This window comes from Poecilia reticulata, linkage group LG11, assembly GCF_000633615.1.
Source record: "Poecilia reticulata strain Guanapo linkage group LG11, Guppy_female_1.0+MT, whole genome shotgun sequence".
In the NCBI taxonomy this organism is placed as follows: Eukaryota; Metazoa; Chordata; class Actinopteri; order Cyprinodontiformes; family Poeciliidae; genus Poecilia; species Poecilia reticulata.
This window is the reverse complement of record NC_024341.1, coordinates 21,128,769-21,152,531: the sequence shown is the minus strand read 5'-3', so window position 1 is coordinate 21,152,531 and position 23,763 is coordinate 21,128,769. Positions and strand designations below refer to the sequence as shown.

Sequence of the window (23,763 nt, the reverse complement as noted above, 5' to 3'; positions counted from 1 at the left end):
ATATGTTGCGTCATTAAACGGAGGAAAGAAAACACACAAATCAAACACAGTACAGGCAAGGCCATCGCTCTATAAATGTTAGACTGAATTAGGGTTGAGTCTTCATAGTCGACTGTGTGTCCATATGGGCTCTGCCACCCCTCATTTATTACAGCGGGGGGACGACGGCCCCCGCTCTGCCACTCAAATCCGCTTAGCCAGCATTTAGCTGATTGATTTTTCCCTTTCTACATCCATTCAGATTATCAATGGGATAAAAGCAGGAGGTTGTAAATTATTGATCTCTCCAGGGTGAAACGATGTTGAAGAAAGTGAAGCGAATGTTTTTGGCTCCGACCACATCTGGAAGAGGAATATCAGCAAACCCGCTGAAAGAAATTAATCTCCACATGCGGATATACATTTCATTTGCAGCGCTGTGAGAAAGTGTCTGACCTTTCGCAGATTTATTCTGTGTTTGTCACACTCTCATGTTTCAGGTCATCAAACACATTTTAAAATCGGACAAATGCAGCCAGTTTTGGAATCATTGTTTCATTTATTATGGGGGAAATCTATGGTTGTCCAAACCAGCCTGGCCCCTTCTAAAAATGTAATTGCCCCCTAAGCTTAATAACTGGTTGTGCCCCTTTTGGCAACATAAGCTATCATCAAATGTTTGTGATCGATGGGAAAGAGATTTTTTTTTTTTACTCTGCTTGGGTGGTTAGGTGATGTGTGGAGCTGCGCCGGGGTTGCTAGGTGTTACATTCAGAAGTTTTCTGATTTTGGTGTTTCTGAAACGCCAGAAAAATAGAATTTATTGCCAACAAATGGCTGTTTGTTTTTGTTTTGTTTTGGTTTTTTGTAAGTGCTTCCCTAACCAGAAGCTAGTGCTGTTTGTGGGACCATGGCATGGAAAAGTTTGGGAACCCCTTTCTTAGCCTACTTCATGTTGTCAGACAAGTTCTATCTAAGTCATTTCATATAACTTTAATAGAGCTTGAAGCCTGGTAGAGCTCTAAGACGTGGTGATTGAGTTGATCTAAAACATTAAAGTGTGACAGAAACACAAAAGCACTACAAAGCTGCAGTAGTGGGTTATTTATTCTCAACATGCTTCTTCTGCAAAAAAAAATAAAAAATTAGATAACATTTGTCAAATCCAGCTTTCCTCACAAGCATGCAGTAACGATTTCTTTCTATTCCACTGGCTGTTTATACTCCAGGCCTTTTATCACAGAGATCCATGATGATGGTTTTGACTCAGCACAACCCCCCCCATAAACAATGTATTCCACCTCAGGGCTATAGGAACCGCATACTTCACTCAGCAACCAGATCAGGTCTTTGAAACATGTGGTTTAGCTTTATGTTGTTTAGGATACTTGGGTTAGAAGACTCCATCGGTTTGCCCTGTGTGTTCGCCAGATGGCACCACACATCGTCCCACACAGTTCCCTACAAGCGACAGATGAACCCCCACCTCCGCCCCGCAGTAGACAACCATAAAAAATAAACTAAATGATGATCGTGGAGATTACGTGTTGGTAATTCCTGCAAGGTCTTTAAAGGAATGCCCATGCTGTGAGCTCTAATACCCGGCAGAGGGGATTATGGAGACCCCTACATGTGGTGTTGTGGCTGCATACCTCCAGTCAGACTAAACCCAATCTGTTACAGATTTGGAATAAAGAAGAGAGGTGCAGCGAGCGCATGGGGGGGTTGTGCGGTACAGTATTCAGGCCTTATAGTACATTCCAGTTCTTCTATATCATAGGGGATCAGAGTTGAAACCCACTTTTTAAACAGCGGTATTTTTATCTACGTGTGTAAGAACATTAAAAGAAAACCTTGGCTTGTGTTAGGGCTTTCTTTAAATTTTCTTTTTCTTTTTTTTCAATTTTTATCCTTCCTTTGTGGATCAGGCAAACCCCAATTCCCATACAGCTTTCTCATGAATATGGGTCCAATTAGGGACATATGTGCATTTTCATATTGAAGCTCATAAAAGGTAAACTCCAGTGATTTACATTACATTTACATAAGGAATGCTAAGTGCCTGCATATGTGAGGTGTGCTAATATCTCTATCGAAAGCAGATGGACTTTCACTCTTCATCACTCTTCACCCAGGGTCATTTCATTGAGCAACAATCTCATAAATGGGTGTGTTGTTTTTTGATATCTGGAGAATTCCTTTCATTTCCTGTCAGGAGAGACCAAACATTTCGACATTTGAAGGAATCTGAAGCATGTTTAAGTTCTTTGCCGTCTTATTCTAGTGATCAGCCAGTAGGGGGCATCTGAAACCAAGGTCAGGCAGCTCTGTGTCTATTAGATCACTGTTTTATGAGTTTTAGATGTGTTACTGCTGATTTAAATGCTTGAATGAGCTTTTCAATCAGTTAACCAAGTCCTACAGGAGCCTTGTAATTACAGGTCATTAAAATCAACCAAGTATTTTACAGCATTCAGGGCTCCAAACCCTCAGAGACAAACAGCCAAATTAGTTCTGTGTTGTTCAGCGAGTCGGATAAATTGTTCATCTACTGGGATTAGCACACAAACATCTCTCATATTTTCAGAAAGTGGAAAAAAAAAAGGGGGGGGGGCAAAAGTAGCTAATAAAAACCCCAACATATCAGCTACTGTATGTGCAACATATGTGCACTACAAAAGTTCACAAAAGTGCTGCGCTTGTCAGCCAAGTATATAAAACCAGTACTAGAATTTACTAAATTTGACAATAGCAGATTGGAAAAAAAGCTGTCCGGTCCAATAAGTCTTGATTACAGCTGTATCATTTAGATCGAGTGTCAAACTCGATCTAAGTGATCGAGTTTGACACTCGAGGCCTGAGGGCCAAATCTGGCCCATCGTAGAGCATTCAAGATAACAGTTGCTTCCTTAAACATTGTTTTCTTTTTCAGATAAAAGCAGTTTTTATCTGTATACATTCAAATTACACTCGTGTCATTTTAAAAAGTACTTATTAAATGCAGAGATGGCTATTAATGTATATTTATGCATTGGTAACGGCTTCTGACAATACATTATGACAAAATAGGCTTTTTCAGATCTCAAAATGAATATGGCCCAAAATGAAAATGAATTTGACACCAGTGATTTAGATGATTGGGTCAGAACTTGGTGAAAACATAGATGGATCTCATGCTGACTCTGTACATCGTAATGTGAGAATAGTCCATGGACTGTACCACGGTGTACCCGTCTTTAATGGCCACTTCCAGCAGGATAATATATCATGTCACAAAGCTCAAATCATCTCAGAGAGTTTTCTTGAACATGACGATAAATTCTCTGTACTCCGTTGATCTCAATCCAAAAGAGACCCTTTGGGGTGTGGTGGAACAGGAGATTTACATCATGTACAGTACGTGCAGCCAACATTTCTACTGCAACTGGGTGATGGATTCATGTAAAAAAAGAACCATAATCTCCAGAGAATGTTTTAGACATCTTGTTAAATGTGTCCAGCGATAGATTAAGGCAATTCTATAGGAAAAGTGGTCTAACGTAGAACCAACAAGGTGTGGTTTAAAAAGTTATTGGCGTGTTTCTGTGAAGAGATCTAACTTTAGAGCATGACAGACAACACAGTTTAGTGTTACTTGAGAGTCACAAATAGGAAGGAAAAGGCAGGTTACGATCTGACATGTGGCTTTAATGCTAAACAGCACATGTTGCCAGATTGGACTAATGTCTTGGCATTCGTTCTACGAATGTCTGGCTCTCTGCTTCCTTCACATATTCCCTAATTTGGTTCTCCGTGAGGTGTTGGAGAACTCTCTCTAACAAGCTGGTTTCAAACTCATGCCAGCGGGGATCTCATATTTATAACTCCATTTAGCGGCACTGCCGTTTTTGTGGAAAAAGGACAAGACTTCCCAGGACAGAAAGTGTTGCATAACAGAATAAAGATTATAATTCAGATGAGGTTCATAGATTTACTGTGAGAATAAGCTACAGGATGTCAGACTTTGTCCCCGCAGCGCATGGGTCAGTGGTTTAGGACTGGATTGTTCACTTGTCACAAATACTGAGAAAATATTGAGGGATAACTGATCTGAACATACAGAGTAGACTAATGGCTTTCGTATTTTCCATTACTGATGTGCCTAATGTACCATCGCCTGCCTTTGTAGCCAAGGCTCAGGTGCTGCAGCATGCAAACAGATGATTGGAGAATGAAATAAAGCACATGCTCTTGTTCTATTGCATTTATTAAAATTTAAGTATTTACAAAGAGGGATGTTTGATAATTCAAAGTTCTCCAGATTGTTCCTCGTCTTATGCTTTCTTATTTTTTCTTTTTTTTTTTTTTTACCAAACCATTGGTAAAAAAATGAGTTATCAACAACATTTAGGCCTGAGTGCTGTTATTATGGCCGCGGGAGAATGTTGATTTTATTTATTTATTTATTTTTGCCTGGTGAAGCATACATTTGTGTTTTGTTTTGATTGCATAAGTTGGATTATTATCTACTTAAAAGACACAATGTTGATCCATTTTCAAATTTCTGGAAGTTTCCGCCAAGATTTATTCAAAATTCCTGGTATTTGACAGATTTCAGGATGACATAGATTACACAAAGATTCTTTTAAAGAGAAACAAACCCACAGCAGCAGATTCCCCTCTGTGCTTAGCGGTGGGTACTGGGGCCTTTTGTTTTACAGCAGATCCTCCGTGGAGCATTTTAACGACCAGTTAAAATCTCAGTAGCTTTTATCAAACTCCACATGTTTGCAATAGGCAGAAATTACATTTTCCTGGCATTTCTAGAGTATCACATGGGTAAAAATCGACTTGCTGATCCGAATGTGCCACTTTTAGCTGCTGTTCTCTAACAGTATTTTCTTGCAGATTTTTTATCGTTCTCATCACGTTAAACCTCGTGTCCTCGTCCTGCCGTGGTTGCCACAGTTGGAGCTGTTTTAAGCCTTCAAACTGTTGATCTGACTGCTGTTAAACTGGGCAAGTTTAGACGAGCAGCGTTTTCAAGTAGCCATTCCTTATGCTGACGTCTGACATGCACCTCAATTACTGGAATGGCAGGTTTTGTTGTTTTTCTAACTTTTAAGGCCTCATGGTTTGTTTTTGATATCCAAAAGACAAGAAATAAGCTGTGTTTTTTGGCACAGTGCTTTAAATTTGTATGAGGATGACTGTTTTTAGGGGGGTTTCTGAGAATTGCAATAAGTGAAGCGCAAAATGCAAAGCTCAAAGTTCTTCGACTCCAGGCTACAGGATAGTGAAAAAAAAAACAATTATATTGGACGGATTTCCAACCGTAAAGCAATTGCGCTGCAATTATTTCTTCACCTATCCTGCTGGATGCACTAGGTCAAGATATCTAAGTCAGAAAGGTATAGGTTTTTCTATGAGATGACAGATAAAAAAAAATTACCTTGCAATATAGATGTTATTCTGTCTGTAACTTAGTAAACTCATTTATCTCCATCTTAAGGTTGTTAATGTTGAAGCTCTTCCCTTTAAACCATCAGTGATGATTATATACCCCTAAAATATTAAACCAAGACACACAAGAAACTGAATGAACCTATTTGTACCTGACAGATTACTGAACGCTTCAAATAAAAAGCAAGAAACGTTCAAATGTCGCCACTGTCACACCAAAAGGGTGCCTTGCATTTCAGAGCTACAACTCCCTTTAAAATAATACTTTTGTTTAATGTCAGTGATTTTATGTTTTTGCCAGTAAAATAAAAAAAACCTTTTTCCCAGGTCTGAATGCTGATGGCGCCTCAGATTGAAACGCCAGGAGGCTCAGCTGAATTTGCATCATGAAGCACAGTTGGATCCTGAATGCTTCCCTGTGCAGTGTCTTGCACCTTTATGAATTCATTTTATTTCAATTCATTTATTCAGGCTTTTGTTTCAGTTTTCTGTTTTCCATTGAAGGAGAAAATCTGGACCCAGATCTATTGGATTTGAATCGCGCTCGTCAAAACATTTGTTTGCCAAATTTCCACATTTCCAATTGGCAATCTTTCCAAATATGAATCGTTTTTACCATCCATTTAGGTGCAGATGCAGAAGGATTTCTCTCTGGTGTTTTGCTGCCCCCCAGTGGTGTAACTCTTACACATCCTCACGTTAACGAAGCTGGAGATGATTCAAATAAAAACACACCCACAAATGAGAGGAGTCCGAGAGTGTAATTTAAACAATTTCACTTTATTCCGTACTTATTTCCTTTGTTATACTTTAACAAACACTCTCTCGGTAGGTGAAGTTGACTCTGAGTTAATCTGCTACTCTTTTCTTCATAAGTGTTGCTCATTCTTTTACAATCAAGCAAAAAAAGAAAAGGAAAAAAAAGATAAAGGATGTACTGTCAGCCCGTTATTGTTGGGAAACCAGACTCTCCTACACACACGCTCTAACATCAGACTCGTGTTTGAAATACGAAACGGCAATGCACAAACAAAACTGTGAGAACTAGTGATTAACTGTGTACCGGAGGTATAATTGGAGCCTCTAATTGGCGTAGTGCCTCATTGTTACTCTGTACCTCTAATTTAGCACATTTACATCCCATAAAACAATAACTTTGGCTGAGATCAAATGGCTAACAGAAGCTGTAGTGAAAAACATATTTAATTATAGAAGCAATAAAATCTTTTAGGCTTTTTTTTCTGTAATGCACTTACACTGCCCCTCTCACATTTATTGTCATCTCTGACAAATTATGTGTAAAAAGCCTTGAAATAAATCACTTTTAAGCATAATCTTACACTGAATTTACACTTTAAATTGAGTACATTAATCCAATAGAAAGCAAAAATCAGCAATCATCACAGTCTAGTTTTAACTAGACTCACGTTAGTTGATTATTTTGTTCAATATGCTTGACTTGATTTGTCTTTGCGCCTTGATTCAGAACTTGTAAGGCTTTGGGATTATTTATTTTCCAAAGGCTGAAGAAACATTGTTAGCATGTGTATTATTAACTAATTGAAATGTTAGAAGATTTTAAATAAGCAAACGTGGTGACAACTATGAGAAACGTTAAAAATTGGTCATCCCTGGAGCTTTAATCTGCATTGTGATCCAAAGCATGTCACCAAATCAACACAGAAATTATTTAAATCTTACAAAAATCATTCAGAATCTGCGAGGTGAGCCGAATAGATTCAATTATAAAGGAGGATCCAAAACTTTGGAAGATTTAACGAGATTGTGCAAAGAGAAACGGTAAAAAATTTAATTTTTTTACCCAGATTTTGGATAATTTCCTTCATTTAGTGCAGGATAAATGGACATGCAATAGTGCCTGTACCCTCAGCAGTCAGCAGGGGGCGCCAATTGCCCATTGACTGAACATGCAAATGGGCAATAGAAAACTTAAGGCGCAACTGACAGCGCATCCTCTAAGCCTCTTTTCAATGCCACCCAATTACCAAAAGGTTGTTGTACAAAGTATTGATTATTAATAATTGGGCCAATGATGAGTTTGTTAAGGATGATTCGACTAAAATGAAAGCTTGGATTTTTCTCTGAATTTCCGCTTAAGAGCTAGAAATATTTGCAGGCGTTTCATTCATCCTTCCCAGAGGTGGCAATAAGTGAGGAGGGTACTGTACATGAAAGAAAGGCAAACATTAAAGACATACATAACAAAGGCCTATACATTATAGAGAAAACTGTGTTAAGCTTTTTTCTTCTTCTTTTATTTTTTTTACATAAGCTTTATAGCTGTAAATGCAACATAGCCTGGCTACAAGTGCAAGCACTAAATGTATATAATTACATACAGAGTGCTGGATTTACCAGACACCACTTAAGCAATAACTGTTGCAAAACCGCATGTAACAAAATGTAAGAAACATAATTACATTGCATATTTGTTGCTATAGAAACATCTTGTTTTTCTTAAATAAAATGGAATACAAAACAAAGAAATCGCTGAGATGTCTACCTTTTTGCTGCAGCTGAGTAAATACTTGCCAAATACATTCCAGATTACCGGCGGATCGGGGATCAGTTGTTTAAATTGGTGACGCGGGGCTGGATGGTCACCCTCCTGACCGGCGTCTGGTCTGCGTTGCGGTTGGCCACCAGCTCCTGCAGCTGCAGAGCGCCTCCGCCGATGAAGCAGAACGCAGGGCAGACGGGGCCGGAGCAGTCGACGTGACCCTCCCACAGGGGCCGCAGGGAGTGGGCGTCGTAGAACGTGACACGCCCTTTCTCAAAGTCAAGGCACACGCCGAGTCGAGGAGGCAGCGGGTAGGTGAGACCCGAGGGGACGTTGTTGTTGTTGGTGAGCGGGTCTCGATTGTTGCCCCCGTGGTTGTTGTGGTGGTGGTGGTAGCTGTGCTGGGGCAGGTATATCTTGCCCATGCCCATGGTGAGGAAGCAGAAGGGCGGCGCCGAGTCCAGCGCGTCCTCTGCTCCGCTGTCATGGCCGCTGTCTGGGTCGTAGCTTGATTAAAAACAAACGCAGTGATGAATGTTTCTGTGTCTGCAACCAAACCTGCAGTGACGTGGAAAACCAGCTGCCCCTGAACTGACCCACCAGGTGTTGATCAACTGGAACACTGATCAGCACATTCGCTTGTTTATTTTGACGATGGTGTTTGACAAAATTTAGCGTTTACTGCCTGTTCCAGTGACTGTATTGTGTTTTTATGGAGTAGAGGACTTTGAACATGCCTTGTTGCTGGAATGTGCCGGACAAGTAAACTTGACCTTAAGCTCAACTAAACTGGTGTTGCGACTTTTGGCAGCACCAATCGCCGTCAAGCCTTCGTGATCACTGGAGTGTTTGACGTTGACATGGAGGAACTTTGCCTCACTCATCTTTACTGAAACTGCAGGAGTTGAGCAATTAATTGAATTGTTTCAATTCAATTAAATACTATCAATCAAAAGTATCTGATAGTTTTAAGTCCAGACCAAATGTTTTTTTGATTGTTAATTTATTTAATGAGTCATGCAGCAAGGTAACCTGCTGGTTTGATTTGCATTATGATCCTCATGTATAACCCAAGTGCATTTGATATTAAGGTGTTGGAAAAATTAGTTTGTTAAAAGAACAACCGCGATAATAGAAATCACAAGAGTTAGAGTCTCTCTTTCACATCTTTGTCTACTTGCCTTTAGGATAAAATGCAACCAGTTACACAGTTTGTCTGTCAAAACATACTCTGACAAAGAAAATGGTCTTGTTTAAATACAGTCTATGCCTTGTGCAAATATGTAAAATGGCTGTCTTTGCAGCTTTGTCATCTCACAGACAGTCCTCACACCATAAACAGGAAATCAACTTATGAATTTCACCTCTGTTATCAACTGTCCTGCTGCCAGACTCACTGGAAACATGAGGTTAAATGAGCAAAACGAACAGCAAATGAGTAAATGATAAATCAAAAAGGGTTTTGCAGGTTTTTAGTTGGACTGAGGGCAAAAGTGGCTCTTTGGATTGTAAAGGTTAGCAACTCCTGCATGACATATGCTATAAGAAATCCTCTAGGAGTCACACATGAGCAGCAGCTACTCGGGTTGAAACAACCATCTGTCCATCATCTCCATCAGGTATCAAACTCAAGGCCTCGGGGCCAAATACGGCCCGCCATTGCTTTGTAAGTGGCCCTCTAGACTCATGCCAGTCCATCACAGGACAAGATGGAGACACACTGGACAAACAACCATGCATTCACACCTTAACCCTGACCCAACCCTGAGAAACATTTAGGGTAATGAATCATCTTTATGGATTGTTTTTGGACTGTGAGAGGAGCTGAAACATACGAAACTAAACCTGAAAGATACATTTAAAATGGAGCTCATTATTCACCCTACCATTCTTTTGGGTTGAAATATTGGTGTTGAACTTTTCATCCATTCATTTTCCTCAGCTTATCTGAAATCAGGTCACAAAGGGATGGATGGGAAACACAGACATCCCTCCCCACAGAAACACTCCCAGATGTATGCATCTCAGACCAGAGTAAATATATTGTCTCTGGTCTGACCCTGGGGTTTCCTCCCAGTTTGATGTGGCCAGAAAATCTCCAGAGAGGAAAGGTTTTTACTGTTTTCAGCTGGTCACAAAGTGGGGAAGCAGTGGATTCTCTGACTTACCACCAGGTAACAATAGTATTAGTAGTAGTTGTATCTATACTCCTTAAATTCAAGTTTTCTATGTTACAACCACAAACATTGCTGCAGTTTAATTATGTTTAAATCAATAAAATGCCTACAAATTGTCCTCCACTTGGTTAAAAATGGACCAAACAGGGCATAAATGTCAAAAAGGAAAGAAATATGTAGTTTCCAATTTTATTTCCACAACAAGCTTTTTTTACTCAGTCAACCTAAGATGATATTTTCTTGAACCAACTCTTTTATAGTGTCTCTACAGACTGATATTTGTATCTTTTCTCCGCAAAATGGCTCCAGCTCAGACTGGTCAATGTTCTCAGCCTCTCCGTTCCATCTGAGTTTCTTCCTGTCGACCCCGCCCAGCTTTCCTGTCCCTCAGAATCCGCAGCATGATGCTGCCACCGGTGTGTTTCGCAGTCTGGAGTGTGTGTTTGCTGAACTCACCGAGGACTGGCCATGTCCTGTGGGAGGTGAAACCACTCCTGCAGTTTGGACTCCAACCCGACTCCAACCTGCTCAGCAAAAACAAGACGCAGCAAACGAGAAGTGAGTCCTCTTGTATTCAACGAGAAGCTGAAACCGCGTTTTTCAGAAACGATCCAGAATCTAAAAATAATTTCTGAACTCCCTTGGAAATCGTTTTTCTTCTATAGCAGAAACCTGTTGTTGGTTGTTGTTTTTTTTTATTCACTCGAATCAAATAAGATACGAAGGACAAATTAGATACAGATAGCTGGATGTGAAAATTAGATGGATTTATAAGATCTAATGTATTTACATCACCCTTAAAAATATATATCAAATCCTGCAGTTTTCCTGATTTTTCAGGCTCTACTAATTACCCTAAGCTCAACATTTTTGTTTTTAACTGAACAACATCTGCCTTTAATGATTTTTTTTGAGAGCTTCCCTTTAACAAAACACAAAGAAAATACTTCAAATAGCATAAAATGCCACGATATTACTACAATAGTTTGCTGCAGTTTAATTTAAAAGACCCTGAATGAAACCCTGTTAGAGAGAACTGATAATAGTTCAACATAACATGTTCAATGGTAATTGCTGTTTAGGCTATGATATAAATAAAAGGCATCAACAGTTGTTTAAGTTTATACGGTGTCTGAATGTGGTGCAACCAGAATGAACCTGCCTTTACAAGGTAGGATCCAGGCTCCACTGAGCATGCCCAGTAGTGTCTTCCTTGTGTAATGGCAACATCCCCCACCAGGAGGTCCGACGTGAGGTGGCAGGACGTGAGCGCGTGGTCAGCGGCCTGCAGCAGGGAGAGACCGGGGACGCTTCGAGCCCCACGCTGCTCTTTGCTGACCACCAGTCGGTCAGCATGGAGACCCCAACGAGAGTCAAGGTAGAAATTAAGCACTGATAGAGAGGAGAAGGCAGAGAGAGGAGGAAGATACGGAGAGATCAGACGGAGAGTTATGAGAGAAGACGAGAAGGCACGTCAGATTTAGGAACAGAAGTAGTTCGGGAGATAACAGAAGGAAAGTTGTGCAGATTTATTGCCAGAAAGCATCAAGAAGAAAAGAGCAGACATGCACCTCCTCCCATCAGCACTGCAAGAGAAAAACACATTGATCTTTACACCAATGACTCAGGGAGCCAAATAAACAGCAGTTATCACCACACAGCTCTTACAGAAGGAAGCCTGGTTGTTGGAAGTATAGCAGGAAGGGGAAACAGCCAACGGGGGGAACAGGGAATTCACCAGGCACACAAATTGACCCTTACAAAACCCCGGATCTGAAGCCGATCCATTTTGTTAAGCCCCATGTCTTAACAAAGTGCAAAACTCATCAGCGCTCGGACAGATCTTGGTTTGGGAGCTAAAATGGGATGGTCTTGTAACAGAGGATGACACAGGGGTGCAGAGAGGAGGAACAGGGATGAATGCACTTCTTACGTTCTGTGGGAGGCATGTAGGCTGGGCAGCGTGGAAGTAGCACAGCTCAAGATGACAAGTACAAAGCTGTGAAATGGAAATAAGTGAGGGAATAAAGAGCAAGACAGTGAGGATGTGTCGGTAGTGAGAAGACTGTTGCAGAAAAAAGGTGGAAATGGAAAAAGAAAAGATTCATTTTGTTCTTTTGTATTTCAGATTTTACTACTTTTAGGACTGTGCCGATTTAGAGGGGCAGTGTTATGTAAAATGAAGTTTTTTGAGCTTTGCGTCATGTACGTACTAAAAGCGTTTTCGCATTGCAGGGAACGGTACGGTACAGAACGGAACGGAACGGAACGGTACGGAACGGTTCCGACCGTGTTTGCATTACAACTTGCGACCGGTTCCATCCAGCCCCATGGAACCACAAGAGCTGTGGTTCCAATCGGGCCGGCCAAGCGGTTCTGCTTAGAACCAGCAGTTGATTGGCCGCTGGTTGTTATGGAGTCAGACGTAAATTTTCCGTTGACAGCTGGCTCTCACTAAACTGTATTTTGTAAAGAGTGCTCTTTTCATTTATTTTTATTATTAGTTTTAATTAGAAATTGATTCGTCTCAATATAGTGCAATCACCTGGTCTAATGATGAGGGTTTTTTTTCCTCCGCTTACTCGCTGATGAACGAGTACAGTCGGCCGCTACATTGAAACCATTGTTTAGTTTCAAAAATAATGACGTCCGGTACCGCTTCGATGGCGCCCTCAGTGTAATGCGAATACAACAGGGCTGGAACCGTTCCGTTCCGTACCGTTCCGTTCCTTGCAGTGCGAAAACGGCTTTAGAGTGTTGCCTGGATTCTTTCATGACTGGTTAATCTTCATGGCAACCATTCAAATGCGCAAAAGACCTGGGTGGACGCAGCGCCACCTCAGAGGCATTGCTCCTCCCTGGAGCTGCAGTTTTCAAGCTTTAGTTCTTTCGCCTCACAGAGCAGCGACTACCCGACTGAGCTCCTTCAGACTAGCCAGCAGCAATTAGCACAGAGCTAGCGGAACTGCACATCTGTTAAGCTCAATATATGAGCTACTTCTCAGTGCAATGCTGGTAAAAATGTTGTTTTTTCCTGCGCTTTCTGAAACTCGGAGACGAAATTTCAGAAAGAGCAGAATTTTTTTTTTTTTTTAGAGACAGAGGCCCGATTTCAAGATGTCAAATTACAAAGTAAATTTTCTTTTAAGTCATATTTGATTTCATACAGCCGTTGTAAATATCTGCTTTTAATTGGTGATTATTTGTACATTTAAAATCAGGATTGAATCACAGCTTTTAATTAAGTTTATGTGCAGAGAAATCAAGGATAAAGAAAACCAGGACTGGTTGTGGCAGGCAGTACATGCCTCTGTGTGTGGACACAAGAAAGCTTTAAGCTGCGCCCTTCTCTGGGTGTAAGTCTCTGTTTGTAGAGCATAATCTGTCCTTCGTACGACCTGTTTCACTGCATTTCATTTTGTCTCTGTTGAACCACTAGACCCATCAATCAGTTGTCTGGGCTACAAAAGAAATGAGAGAAACAGGCTATGAAGCAGCCAACCTCTTGACAGAGTCAAACATCGAATAACATCAGTGGCCAAATAGTAAAGGTGCAGCTCAAAAAGTTAGAATATCATTTAAAATGTATTTACTACAGTTATCAAATAGTGAAATCTTTTACCTTGGAGAGTAATTATGCTGCAGTTCATGAAAACCCAAAACACAATTAAACAATTCAGACCAAAAGAAAAGGAGTTTCATACTCCTTGTTTTGGCCTGCTGAAAAGCATCTCCAAAAATTGAGTTTTATCTACTAAGAATACTTTGGACCACTGAGTGACAGTACAATTATTTCAGCCCAGATTTGATGCTTCTGGTTTAAAACGAGGATCGAGGAGAATGACTCTAGAATGGGTTTTGAATCAAAAATCTCCTAAAGCTGCTTTTTCAACCGTACTTTTTCCCTCCACTCAACTTTTCATTGATTTGCTTGGAAACAGCAATTTGTGGACAGCCAGATTCTTCAGCAATTAACCTTTAACAAATAACATTTTCCATCATGTTCAAATTTTTTGAGCAGCCTGTGCAAATTTTGCATGATTCATAATGTGGGTTTAATTTCGTGCTCTGCAAACACACAAAATCTTACCAAGTATTTTTGGTCAAGTTTCTACTGCAAATATCCTGGTACACTTGAAGTAAAACTGACTTAGAATAACTTTTCAACACGATATAGGAGTTTGTTTTCAGTCGATCATTTCTTAATATTGATGAAAAAGTTCTAGATGTAAGTGACGTAATCTACCAGAGGAATAAGACATGTATTTTTTTTCATTGGTAGATTATTTCACCTATAATTAGTATTTTTCATCAATATTACAGAATTAATTATTTAAACAAGCTTTTATATCTTGCTGAAAAGTTACTCGTAAGTTATTTCAATTGTACTAAGATATTTGCAGTAGAAACTTATAATACTTGGTAAGATTTTGTGTTCTTGCACTTTGCAATTTCATAAATTGTTTTGTGTCCACCCATTTTTCACGAACGTCTCTGCAGAAAAAGCCAGTAAGAGGCGCTAACATGAGCGTTCCCCCACCTGGTGCAGGTGGGGTGTGCAGGTACACCTCCTCGCTGTACTCCCCGTAGCCCGCCTTGTTGCAGCCCCTCACGCGCAGGACGTACACGCTGTCCATCTCCAGCCTGTCGATCACGGCGCTGGTTCCGCTCACTTCATCCAGCCGCTGCCAGCCCCACCTGGCGGCAGCGAGGCCTCCTCTGATCCCGCCCCTCGAAGCTCCTCCGGGCACCACGCCTCGGCGGCGATACTCCACGGAAAAATGCCAGGCGGGCGCCGACTCCTGAGGCAGCCGCCAGCTCAGGAAGAGCTGGTCGTACGCCAGAGAGCGCTGGGTGTCGATGACGGGAGCCAGAGGAGCTGAAACAAGAGCGTGCTCAGTGTTTACTTTTGTTTGTATTCCCTCAATTTGTCTTTATTTTGGCCTCTTTTATTTTCATATCCATGCATCACCACTCTGTTCCTCACCTTGGATGAAGTTAAGCTCTGTCAGGAGTTTGAGCTCTTTGGAAACATCCAGCTGGAAGTGTCTGAAGGACGGATCAGCAGCCAAAGTGAAATGCTGGAGATTCTCGATTGCTTTGCTCAACCTGGTTCAGTTCAAAAGCAAAAGAAAAACAATGTAAGAGGAGGAAAAGTGTTTACACAATGTTTTCAATAGGACGGATTAAATGGGCTGAATAAAAGACAAGACCACTGCTATTCTACGTTTTTATTACTCCCAACAAATCTGTTGAACAGAGCCAAAAATAACACCTCATTAGTTCTCTGAACACGTCAAACTCATTCTTTTCTGCAGAAGACAAACTACCCAAACATTGTCTTGTGGGTCATTAAACCACTGAGCAATGCTTATAAGAAGATATGACTCAACCTTAGATTACATAAATATTATGCATCATTTAGATTTAGAGATTAATGTGGATTTGGAGATTGTTTTTCTTAGCAATAAACATCTGTGGCTTGTTTAAAGAGGAATCACATCACCAACAGCAGCAGTGAAATTTAATCAATCATGCAGCTGCAATGATCTAAGCAAACCCATATATAATTGATCTAAAGACCAAAGTAATTTTTTATAGAAATCCACACAATATATAGCTTTTCCAAATACACAAAATAACAAAAATTTACCTCTCAAAAAATTACCACATCTTTTTATGTTGTGGAAATATACTTTTTTCTTAGTTTGTTTCTCAGGAATCTAATGCATTTTTTGTTTTACTAAATAAAATTCACAAAAATTACAGTAAACAATGCTATTAAAAAATAGTGTTTGCTTTTGAGGTACAAATTAGACCAACATTATTATTATTATTACCCCTGGTAAATTTAGATCTTAGAAGAGTTTTTCTGATATGAAATGATTAAAAAAATCTCTCAAAAAAATAAACAATGTCAAATTAGAATCTGTTTTTGAATAAAAATTAATATGTTTCACATTGTTGTTGGAAACCAGTTTATAGAAACGTGTTAAAACATAATGGTTCGTCACAGAAAATTAATGTGCAGGAAATAATGGCATGTCCAGGTGAACTTCTTTGAAAACACCTGGAAACCCATTTAGATTGTCGGAAAAATCACAGATTCATTACTTAAAAATACAAAAAATCTCAAACTAACATTGTACAGATTTACCAGGCACACAAATAAAAATGGGTGGTGATTATTAAAAGGCTGGCAACATAAAACATGCTAACATATAACAGGTATCAGGAGCTGGGTTTTGTTGTGAATTCTGGTACTAATAATGTTAACATTAAGGGATTTTAATATTAATAAATGTTAGTCTGTACCAAAATCAAATTAAAAACACCGCTAGTTAGCACTTAGCTATTTGGTTTTCTCTCAGTATTAAGGTAAAATGTCTTTGTTTTAGTCTCATCTGCCCAAAAGGCCTTGTTCCAGAAGTCTTTTGGTTCATTCAGATGTAATTTTGGTCGGATAAGTCTTTCTCCTGACATCCCTTCAAAATAAGCCAAACACAACTTTAGTTTTTCCCCACCTGTTCTGACTCGCACTGAAACATTTAACATGCTGGCAGATTTGTGGAGTCTGAGATGGATCTATTAGGTTTTAGTATGATTTGATCTTAAGCCAAACCTGCTGTGATTTATTCATGACAACCTGGACAGCTGTCATGATTAATTAGAGTCATCATTTTGACCCCAATCCAGATCATTTAGAGATGCTCTTTTAGCCCTTCTGAGAGTCAAAGAGTGACACCAGAGCTAAACAAAAAGAGAAAACCTGTTGTGTGTTTGGCGAGCGGCCTGCACGAAGCAGGGCTGGTCCGTCTCTTTCAGCAGCTCCTGGGTGAAAGCCATGAGCCCCGCATGTTCCATCAGGCCACGTCGCTCCGCCACCTGAGCAGAAAGCGCCTCGCCGCGTTTCTGCCGCGCCGCCTCCAGAGCCTGTGTGAGCGAGGCGTGACGCTCTGCGAGAGCCGCCGTCAGGTCCCTGATGCTCTGGGCCAGCTGCTCTCTGGCCGACACGCTGTTCACCTGGTTGAACAAACCAGAGAGGAGTTCACAGAGCTACAGTGGCTCCACAGGCTCAAATATAATGAGGTTCAAATTTTAAAATGACTGGATGCAACGCAGGGAATGTGACACCCCTGCTGGGAAATGCAAACTTGTGATCACTGGTGTTTAAAAGCACAGTAACAGATTTGATGCTTGAAAAATATATGAAAATTGCTTAAAAGCACAAAAGCAGCCAAAGGTGTGTCTGAGACATTTGACACTTTTTTCAGTCGATTTTATGATAACTGATGTCAAACTATTTATAGCCCTCAAAAGTAAACGATTACATCTCAAGACGAGAGAAGCACACAGCAGCTTTAGGATGTTTTTGGGATTTAACTGCTAAGTGTTTTCATCACCTCAGTCTGAGTGATGGCGCTCTCCAGCTGGGTGATCTGAGCCAGAACTGTGTCCTGGCTGGACAGGATGAAGTTCATCTCTTTAGTTATCTTCTCCTGTAAACATAAACAATTTTTTTTTTTAATACAGTACTTTCCATGTATTAATCAAGACCACTTTACAAAATCAGGAGAAAGTTTTTCTCATCAGAAGTGAAATATAAAGAAAAGGTGCAGTCAAAGCAAAGCAGTGCATATTTGTAGAAAACCTTAAGAGCTTGGTAAGCTTGTGCCACCGGGAGGATTTTGTGTCCAGTGTGGATTCGCCGCAGTTTGCAGAGCGGGCAGAGCAGCCGCTGGCAGGACCTGCAATAGAATTGCAGCTTCTCCTGGTCGTGCTCCGTGCAGGTCAGAACCTGAGCAAAAGAACACAAACAGACCTGAACTAATGCATGCTTAAAATACCATATCATCAAAAATGACATGCAACATCAAATGTTACGCCTTTCTTTCTTATTTTACTTAATATTTTTAAAGATTCAGGTTAGGGGTTAGGGGTTCACAAAATAAGGCATTTAATGGAAAATAGGCAGATTTTTAACAGAAATGATCCTTTAGTGCATTATAAAATGGGGACTGTGTGTTATATACCTTCATAAATTGTAAATAAAAGGGGATCAAAAGCCTTTATGCATGCAACCTTTATGCAGTTTAAATATGATATATAGTGCTTTACAAACTTTATATTCATCTTGAAGTTTTGTCAAGTTATTAAAACAAATTTCAATGTTCTGTTAGGAATTGCATGTGATGCATCAACATAAAGCATTGCAGAAATGTTTATGTTCACAAATGCAAATTTGAAAAGTGTTGCATGCAAGACCAGTGAACACACTAGACATGTTGAGTAGGAATTCAAAGTAGGTTTGACTTTTAAAACTGAATTAGAAGCTCTGAACATCTAAAGCTCTCTATTAAACCCATTACCTGAAAACTAAAATGTACGACATTCCAGTCCTACAAGGATAAAGGCTAAAGAGAGCAGTAATCCTAATGGTACTAACTCTGGAGCGATCATATCACTGTACATCACCCCAAAGCCCATCATCCCCACAGTGAAACATAGTGATGGCAGTGTCATGCTTTGGGAAGTAAAGCAAAGCTGATGGAGAGAAGGGATGAACTAAGTGAATGGAGGTCAGGAGTGTCTAACCTTTGGTCTGAAATTGAGTGTGGGCTGGATGTGCTCGTGTTGTGCTCGGGGCGTTCCCCATGGGTGATAGAGCTTGAAACACTCGTTGCAGAAATTTGAGCGGCAGTCAGCACAGCCCTTGGTGGCCTCCAGAGTTTGAGGAGGCTTACAGAACTGGCACATCACAGCGACACTCCCCAGGCTCACTGTGTGTCTGTACCTGGTGCAAGAGTACAAAATAAGCAATTAAGAAATTATTTATTATCCTAACCTGCTCATAGATCTATCCAGGTTAGGATAGATCTATGAGCTTTACAAAACATGTTTATTACATTTTTTACACACAATTATTCTTAGATAGTGAGATTTCAATCTGATAAGTTCTAGACCTCCTGTCAGAATAAGATGTTTTGGGGCCAGTTATTGCTTTAAATCCAACTGAACCCTGCAGCCCCCTCCCGAACTCAACATTTATACTTGCAGTTGAACATGGCTGCAAACAGATGTGCAATTTTACAACCGTACATTTTTGAAAAGCAGAAGTTGAGGCTCCTGCACAACTAACAACAATGCAGCAAGTGTTTACTGGATGGTAAAGTACCAACAAAGCCCTTGTCTTTTCCACCAGCAGCGTTCAGCTGTAAAACCAGCTGACCAAACGTGTTCAAGTTCCGCTCAGGTTGCTAGGTGACGGGTGGAACTCTGCATAGGTTGCTAGGTGATGGGCAGTGCTGGCTGGAGGTTTTTGAAACGACTAATTTTCCAGACACCAAAAAACATTAACTTATTTCTAAAAAATGCCTGGGCTGTTTTCAGAAGCAGTAAAGACACAAATCAAAGTACAAAACATGTTAAATGTGAATTTTACATCATAAGTCCCCTTTAAAGGATGATGTTAGCCTCTCTTTATTGTGTAGATAAATTATGTAATTTTTATAAAAATAAAAAAAACAATTTAAATCAGACTGTTAATTGGCTGTAAAAAATTAAGTGTTGGAACAAAGAATGTCACAAGCAGCAACAAATACGGGGGAAAGTGAACTGTAAGCTGCTAGACTGTGGGAAAAGAGTCATTAAATGTAGCTACTGTACAGTATGTTGTAGTGCACAATGTGCAAGATTTTTTCACAGTTCAGCTGCAGCTGAATAATCAGATCTGGACATGATCCCACACCTCCTTGGTTTTATTAGCACACAGCATCACTCCTTAATCATATTTTTAGCCAAATTTTCACAGCTTTCAAATTATTATTATTTTTTCTAGTTTTGAACTTTTCCAGACTCCGTAATTGTGATAATTACCTCTCCACAATCCGCTCCAATGTGAGGTTGCGGAGACAGTCAGTCAGGCCCTTCTCGCCCAGCTCGACATCCCGGGCGCAGGGGACGCAGGGGAACATCATCACCAGAGGAGGGCCCTCCTTACGCCGTCGCCCTGGATACGTCCCATGTCCGGGAGAGCGAGGCATGGATGGTGAAGGCGGATGGGGGCCTCAAGCCAAATCCAGAAGACCAGTTAAATTTCAGCTAAAACAGGAAATGAAAACAAGTAGAGTACACTCTCTGTACCTGATCGCAGCACTCGGTCAATGGGCCGCTGCTCGTGTTTGGGAGTGGGCCGGCGTGCCTGACGAGGAGAGCGAGTGTTGGGCGTGGAGGCCGGAGAGTTGGGCTCCGGGGGGAGTTCTGGTGGCGGGTAGCCATTGGCCACCAGGACCTCTGAGGCACACATCAGGCAGACGCTGTGCTGGCATGGCAGAACCACGGGCTGCTTGACGATCTCCTTGCACACAGGACAATGCAGCTCGTGCTCCAGACTCTTCATGTTGGACTGCAGGGAGAAAAGCTACTGGACATTTAATAATCCGAAGATGAAATGAGAAACGTGGAAATGCAAAACATTAGGGAACAGGCTTTAACTGAAAATGTTTTCATTAAGATGCAACCAGGAATTACTGAGGAAAGGGAATAAAACTGTCCCAGACAGCTGCCACTGGGCGCTAATCATGTTAATTATAGATAAAGATCAAATATTAAATATTCAGCCTCTGCATTACTTATATAACAGAATCCTGCATGGACAAGAGCCGCTTGACCAACTTCAGAATTTGCTTTATAATTCTATAAAATTAACCTAATCTTTATTGTACTATGCATGTAAATGTGGTGCATTAATTATTCCAGCAGAACTAAGATGTGAAACTAAAATGTAAACAAGTATGAACTGCAGCTGCATTATTGTGCTGTAAATCTCTATGCAGAATAGAGTGGATTTTATTTTATCCCCCAAACCAACACTCCTGTTTTCACGTTTAGAGCTGAAGAGTGGCAACGCAGGTCAGCTGGAGCACATCAATTTGGCAAAAAATGTGATAAATGTGTTTTGAGCTGGAAAAAGAAAACCCATGTTCTACGCTTTGCTTCTTATGGAGAGTTTGGGCTCTCAGGTATTGAGAAACTGTTTCTTCCTGGAACTGTGGACTCTCTGAAGGTTTTAAATTGTACCCAATCGCCAACGTTTAGCCGTGACCCATGTAAAGCGCCAGCTCGATGCTAGGAAGCTTATCGGAAATTGCCTGCACTGTAAACAACCATCCTCCACCGCGAAGAGAGAAGAGCTGAACTGAATGAGGAGGCCGTCAATGTTCATTCAATATTTGGAAGCGTGACCAACTCGCACTCATGTCAGCGGTTCATTCACTTCCTACGCTGCCGTTGCTACAACTGAAGGCAGACTACACTTCCGAATCAGCGCAGGAAATCAACGGCATCGTTCACAACTTCTTCTGTTTGCTGGAATTCTACCGAAGAAATCCAAGTCAATGGGAGAAATCCCAGACAGATTGGTGAAGAGAAATTAGAAGTGAGCGGATTAGCGTAGGACTGCTACTTCTCATCCTTCTCTCTTATCTCCATCATCTCTACTTCTTCTGTCTCTACTTCCCTCATTCTTCTTTCGTAAACTTACCACTTCTTCTCCCTAAATGCTCCAAAGCACTTTACACTACATTCAGTCATTCACCTGTTCATACGTTCACTCGTTGGTGGTGGGAAGCTACACTGTGAGGCCTAACTCCCTTTTCCTCCTCCTTTCCTATTTTGTCCTCCTCCCTTCATCCCTGCCTTATTCCATTCTTATCTCTACTTCCCTCATCGCTACATATTTCATTCGTCTCCCACTTGTCATGCTTGTTCCTGACCCATCACCTGTTACCTCCTTCATAACTTTCTTTCTTCCTTCATTATTCATGTCCAATCCTTCCCTCATCCTATCAGTCTGTTTGCTACCATACCTTACCTTCCTCATCACTTTCTCCCTCTATCATTCCTCATCCTTTAGCCCTAAACTTCCACTACCTCCTTCATCCTCAATCCCTCACTTCACCTTCATCATTTCTTATCCTTAAGTCCTTCATCTCTAATCTCCCATCACTATCTCCCTTCATCTTCATCCCACGTCAATCCCTCCTCCCTACCTGCCTTCGTCATAACTCACCCTCCTCGCCGTCACATCATTTCTATCTGGGGTAACTGTCACAGAAATTGTAGCCACACAAACACAAATCCTGCTCTTGAAAAATATAGCATTTGTAATACACTAGTCACATAAAGAAGTGTGATTTGTATCACTGAGCTTCACACAGTAACTGTATTTGCACACTTATTGGTATTTATTGATGCTTTTATTGAAAAAAGTGAGGGGAAAAATGGCAAAGCTATAGTTTTGGGGTTTTTTAAATATAATTAATAGAAATTTATTATGACAACCATAAATTATGATTTTATCATTTACCATTTATCATGATAAATGATAAACGATACAATACTGACCTTTCATCCCCTAAACTCCCTTCATCCCTATTGGCATCATCCCAACCTCCGTCTCCATTATCCCAATTTTCCCTATCCATTCATCCCTCATCCCCTCCTACCTCACTCTTCATCACTGCATCCATTAGGGCTTTTAGCAATCCCCTGGGTAGCATCTCGGGGTCTTTATCTGTCTGAGGCGGAACCCCCTGTCTGAGTCTCCATCTCAGACTCGGATGGAGTGACTTCTCTTCATTGTTGTGGTCCAACTGTATGATCAGGTTGTTTGCAGAAAACTGTGACATCTTACTACATGTCTCTCTCTGACATGCTTCAGCAGATGCCCTTGACACACACCCTCAACCTGAAAGCAGAACTGTTGCGGGTCCGCTGCAGCCACCACGAATTAACTTCAAGCAGAGGACGAGACTATCTGAATGTGCTGCACAAGGGAATTTGGTAATTTTGTCACTGCTGTATGATGTGATGGAGGAAAGAAAGCAGGGCAGCTCAACTCTGCACACAGAAGTGGCCACAGGAGGCCATGCAGAATATGGCAGGGCAACAAAAACCGGTAGCATGCGGACTGATGAAACCTGCATCTTTCTAGGCATAAAATAATAGAGCTGCAGATGTATTGGCTAAAACTGAATTAGCCTTTGCACCTCACCTGCAAATAAATCTAAGCTAGCACACTGTTGGAACCAGTAAAGAATTGTGGAATCACCAACTTTATCCTTCAGTCCACCTTTTTTTTTTTTTTTTTTTTGCCATTCTCCAATGTCAGCGCCGGCCTGTCTGTCACCTCCTCCAGCATTTTCACATTTCAGGCCACTACCGCGTTTTCTCCTGCAGACCACAGAAACCACTGCAAACTGGGACCTCTCTGCCTCCTTCTTAAAATGGTCAGAGCGCGTTGCCGCTGGTGAGGGCGTTAAAGCAGGCGCATCCTTACCTTCACCTGGAATCTGGGCGCCATGACGGCAGGACTATATACGTGCTTATAGTCACTGTATCTCCCCGCATGAGGAGAGCGAAGTCGCTCTTGGAGAGGAGGGGAGGGGAGGGGTTTGAGGCGTTACATCGCCAGAGAGGAGGTGTGAAAAAAGGCACCGTGCACACACACACACACAAGTGCAGGTCTGCCTGCTCTATTTCTGCTCTCAGATCTCTCGCTCTGGCCATAGCTGCTGAACCTGACCGCTTCTAGGGTTTGGGGGGTGGAGGGGGGAATGCCTCCATTGCACACTGTTCGCGTTC

The 23,763-nt window shown here is 41.1% G+C and overlaps 1 protein-coding gene across 2 annotated transcripts; it reads right to left on the bottom strand.

Moving 5' to 3' along the window:
- Nucleotides 1-6,180: 6,180 nt before the first annotated feature.
- On the bottom strand, nucleotides 6,181-23,736 carry trim46b (tripartite motif containing 46b). 2 transcript variants are annotated; one of them, XM_017307547.1, is made up of 12 exons: nucleotides 23,459-23,736; nucleotides 20,263-20,539; nucleotides 19,996-20,185; nucleotides 18,715-18,913; nucleotides 17,771-17,917; nucleotides 17,523-17,618; nucleotides 16,889-17,142; nucleotides 15,107-15,228; nucleotides 14,660-14,998; nucleotides 11,282-11,511; nucleotides 10,576-10,643; nucleotides 6,181-8,449 (listed from the first exon to the last, which is right to left on the bottom strand). In XM_017307547.1, the coding sequence occupies exons 1-12, from the start codon at nucleotides 23,480-23,482 to the stop codon at nucleotides 8,008-8,010; spliced, it is 2,388 nt and encodes a 795-aa protein (XP_017163036.1). In that variant the 5' UTR covers nucleotides 23,483-23,736; the 3' UTR covers nucleotides 6,181-8,007. The 2 variants fall into 2 exon arrangements, with proteins under 2 accessions (XP_017163036.1, XP_008420716.1); XM_008422494.2 differs by having other exon boundaries at nucleotides 20,263-20,524.
- Between the last annotated feature and the right edge of the window lie 27 nt (nucleotides 23,737-23,763).

What these genes read in the sequence shown, in the direction of transcription:
- trim46b (XM_017307547.1), bottom strand. Translation starts at nt 23,482, where the DNA reads ATGGCGCCCAGATTCCAGGTGAAG. An exon ending in TTGGAGCGGATTGTGGAGAG is followed by an intron (nt 18,914 to 19,995) that starts GTAATTATCACA and finishes CTCTTGCACCAG; the next exon opens with GTACAGACACACAGTGAGCC. An exon ending in CTGGATCCTACCTTGTAAAG is followed by an intron (nt 10,644 to 11,281) that starts GCAGGTTCATTC and finishes TTTGCTGAGCAG; the next exon opens with GTTGGAGTCGGGTTGGAGTC.